Source organism: Zeus faber (genome assembly GCF_960531495.2).
Source record: "Zeus faber genome assembly, chromosome: 19".
Lineage (NCBI taxonomy): Eukaryota > Metazoa > Chordata > Actinopteri > Zeiformes > Zeidae > Zeus > Zeus faber.
Genome location: NC_137206.1, coordinates 21406178 through 21410152, shown reverse-complemented (window position 1 = coordinate 21410152; position 3975 = coordinate 21406178). Strand labels below are relative to the sequence as shown.

Sequence of the window (3975 nt, the reverse complement as noted above, 5' to 3'; positions counted from 1 at the left end):
CGACCGCGCATGTTACAGCCAAATTAGAAAACGATTCAAGAGTGGGTGACTAAACACCGGCCCGTTAGCGAAACCCTCATAAGCCGAAATTTCCGCCGCATACACCCTGACAGTGGATCCGCACACTACTTGTCCATGAGACTCCAGGAATTCCAAAACAGGAACAACGCTGCAGCACAGGGGGTAGACCTGCCTGTCGACGCACCACCACACAAACATGTTCTACTTGGAGGCGTAGGGATGGGGCTACCAGTATCACCAATAGCTCCTCCAAATTAACTTGTTCCATCAGTCTGGGCAGCAGCCCTGGTGGGAATGCATAAAGATCCCTTAAACAGAGGGGGGGGGGGTCGTCTTTCTCATGGAGGGAGAACCACAGGGGACACTGAGCAGTCTCTCGACGCAAACAGGTCCAGCTGCACTGTCCTAACCTCATAGTCTCCAAAGCTGGAGGTACTATGTCAGGGTGGAAGCTCCACTCTGTCTCCTCGTGACATGAGGTCCGCATCCACGTTATAATGGCCAGAGAGTGGAGCCGTAGCAGCGCCCATTTCAACAGCCTCTCGGCTGCGTAATGGAGCGCTGGTGATCTCACACCCGTCTGGCGGTTGGTGCAAGCCACCGTAGCCTTGTTTTCTGACCTGATCTGAACATCCTGGCCCCGTATCAGGGGTTCAAAGTGCTTCAGGACCAGTGGACGGGGCCACATGCCGCTCACTGCCTGCCCGCGGCTGGTCCTTCCCCATCCCCTCACGGAGGCGTCCACGATAACCTGTGCATAAAAAGAGACTGGACCCCGACGCACACCCTGTGTGAGGATGTGGGGATCCCTCCAGTCAGCTAGGTCCCTGTGGAGCGATTGTGGCACAACCAGCAAAGTAGTCGGTGGCGCACCGGGTTCAACTCTTGCATGTGCAGGAGGCCCAGCGGCACTACCGTGTGGGCTGCTACCGGCAGCCTGAGCAGCTTCATGATGGTCAGTGCAGTCACTGAGTGGCCCACCCGAACACATCTAAGGGCGGACACAATGTCTGCTCTCCATGGTTCTGACAGCCGGGTCCTCATCTGCACAGTGTTCAGCTGCAGTCCCAGATAGGTCACCTGCTGGCTGGATATGGGAATGCTTTTCTTCCAATTCATCGTCTGTGAGGTGGACAATCACAAGCTCGGTGTAAGCGACTGCTAGCTTCACGGAGGGAGCAAGTATCAGGAGGTTGTCGATATATGTCAAGATTCTGACACCTTGACGACGCAGCCAGAAAAGATGTGCAGAGTGAGCTTGTAGGTAGCGTCTGGCTTCCGGGTCTGGTGTTCACACAGGCTGCCCCTTGAAAGGCGAAACGGAGGAACCTCCTGTGTTTCGGTGCTAGGGGGACTTGGAAATAGGCGTTCTTCAGGTCGATGCTTCCACTGAAATCCCCCTTGTGGACCGTCTGCAGCAGCACCTCACTGTGAGCATACAAAATGGGCGAATTGATGTGGCAATTCAGTGTGTGTAGATCCAGGATTGGACACACACCTCCTGTATGCTTCGGAACCAGGAAATAGTTTGAGTAACCCTCTGTTCCGTGGGCACCGCTGTCACGGCTCCCTCGCTGAGGAGAACTGCTATTTCTGCGTTTAGGTTTACAGCCTTTTCCGGTGATGACACACCAAACCCTGAAAGGGCGGTGTGTGTTGGCAGAATTGTAACACATAACCCCTCGCAGTGGTCCGACCACCCAGTGGGACAACACGCAGAGGAAACGGCACATGGCATAGCGCCTGCACAGGGGACGAGTGGCCAGCTGGGGGGTGTATCGGTATCTATGCTGCCGGTGCGCACCGGTCCTTGGGCAGAGGTGAGCGGGGACCGGCTTGGGACGATGCTGGAGTGACTGGGAGCCTGGCGGGGAACGTGGGGGCTCTCCGCTTTGCTCCCCACACTCACATTTCACAGTCCCCCATGTGGAAAAAAATTCAAAAACTTCTGATTTTGATTTTGGATTCTAAATGGGATATGAAATGATGGAATGATACATGGATATTCCTCTCTATTTTTGCGCCAATGTCCGGAACGTCAATGCACATCGTATCGCACCAGTGGGCCAAAATGAACGAGTTAACCTGGGTGTCCTGTTCACGTCGAAGCCGATCGGAGGTGGAGCTGATTAAAACCTCTCTATTGCAGGGTCTTTTGACTCGGACTTAAATGCAGGTTTTACCTTTCCCACTGATGACAAATGGCGGATAATAGCTGGTATTACCAGGTTTTTGGTGCAGTGGCAAAGGGGTATATGCTGCTCCATCCTGATTGGCTGAAGTAAGTGGAGGAATAAATTCCAGTATGTCCACATATACAGTTGGAGATTTACCAATAGGAGTGTAGTGCATAAGGGATGGAGCCTCCTGACAGAACAATAAATTCACGTCAACACATTACATTAAAGTTTCCCAACATCCCGGCCAGGACAACCAGTCTATTGCAAAAGTGCCTTGCTCAGGGGCAGCCTTTGAGTAAAGTATAAAAAAAGGTGTTTAACTTCCTTAAGCTGTCGAGCTTTACCAGCTCACTCGCCACCCGTGTGAGGGTGTGCGCACGGCAGTACCTGGAAGTGGTGCTCCTCGATCAGCAGTGTGACATCTAGCAGAAGGCGCTCCTCGTACAGCGCACGGAACCCCGACGACACGCTCCCGTCATGCACCTGGGACAGGTATACCTCCACATCCCCCCCCGACATAACACACCTGGTGAGAGCAAAGCGGAAAGAACAATGAGAAGATGAGGAGAACGGCCTGGGCAGAAGAACAAACACATCTAGACTTTATCTTTTAGGACAGAGGCAAAGGCTGGTGTTCAGTTAGAAGGACGGGGGCTCAAATAACGGCCGGATAGGACTTCTCAAAGATGACCCAAGCACAATAGGGAGAAATTCTCTTGGGGAGGGCTTGTGCTTTTGTGCGAGCTGCTGAAAATATACCCTCAGCCAGCGAGTCGGAACGCCTGGAAGGGCATTCGATAGGACATTCAGCATGTACTGCTCAGCACTTCAACTGCTGCGCCCGGACAAGCCATTCCTCTCTGACTGTTAAACAATTATATACTCTGGTCCAATAACTGCTGGCACAAACACAGGCATTGTCTGATAGTCGTAGAACAAAATATTAGCAAAATCTTATCTTGACCCATCAACAAACCTTTGACACACAAAATTAGCTAACAAACACACAGTTTTCTAAATTTTATATAATTACATGCACACCCACATGGAAGCAGAGTCATACACACTGACACACATAACAGACAAACAAATTACATGGCAGTTGCTCACAACCACACAAATGCTCACTCACAAAACAAACGGAATCAAACAATGCATGCGCACACACACACACACACACACACACACACACACACACACACACACACACAATGCGCACTCACCTCTGATTGGCCACAGGCATCTCAGAGGAGGTTGTCAGAGCCAATCAGAGGACAGTGCCCCTAGTATCCAGTAGATTCTGACAAAGTCCCTTTTCTGAGGGTCAATCACCTAAACAGAGCAGACACAACCCTCACATTAAAGCATGAACATCAGGAGGTACAAGCAGCAAAGCAATTCAATGGTTGACAATTCCTACAGATGTAAAATAGAGCTATTCGCAAGCATTTTGTTCTAAGGCTAATAGGCAATAGACATTGAAATTGTGCAGAGGACAAAAGCTAATTTATGTTAAGAAATTCAACTTTTTCCAGGCATTCACAAGAAATTACAAAATTGGTCTTCACATAAAAAATTAACAGGAATTAGGGTGGAAAAACGGTCAGTTACTTCAAAAAATATATGAATTTCACTACTTAGGTGCAACATAAGGATGTGCAATCATATATTTTTTTAACTATTCATAAAAAAAAAAAATACATTTTACAAAAATGAGACTGGCCATTTCACTGCATTAAAAATGCATTATAGACCTTCGTAATGAAAATGTACT

General features: G+C 49.5%; 1 protein-coding gene across 1 annotated transcript in view; it reads right to left on the bottom strand.

The window, feature by feature from the left end:
- Positions 1 to 3975, bottom strand: part of klhl15 (kelch-like family member 15) — a gene marked incomplete at both ends in the record, with an annotated part of 10324 nt that overhangs the window by 5009 nt on the left and 1340 nt on the right. Inside the window, one exon of the mRNA XM_080020655.1 lies at positions 2589 to 2727. Within this exon, the coding sequence (XP_079876781.1) occupies positions 2589 to 2727 (139 nt within the window). The remainder of the gene's footprint in view (positions 1 to 2588; positions 2728 to 3975) is intronic.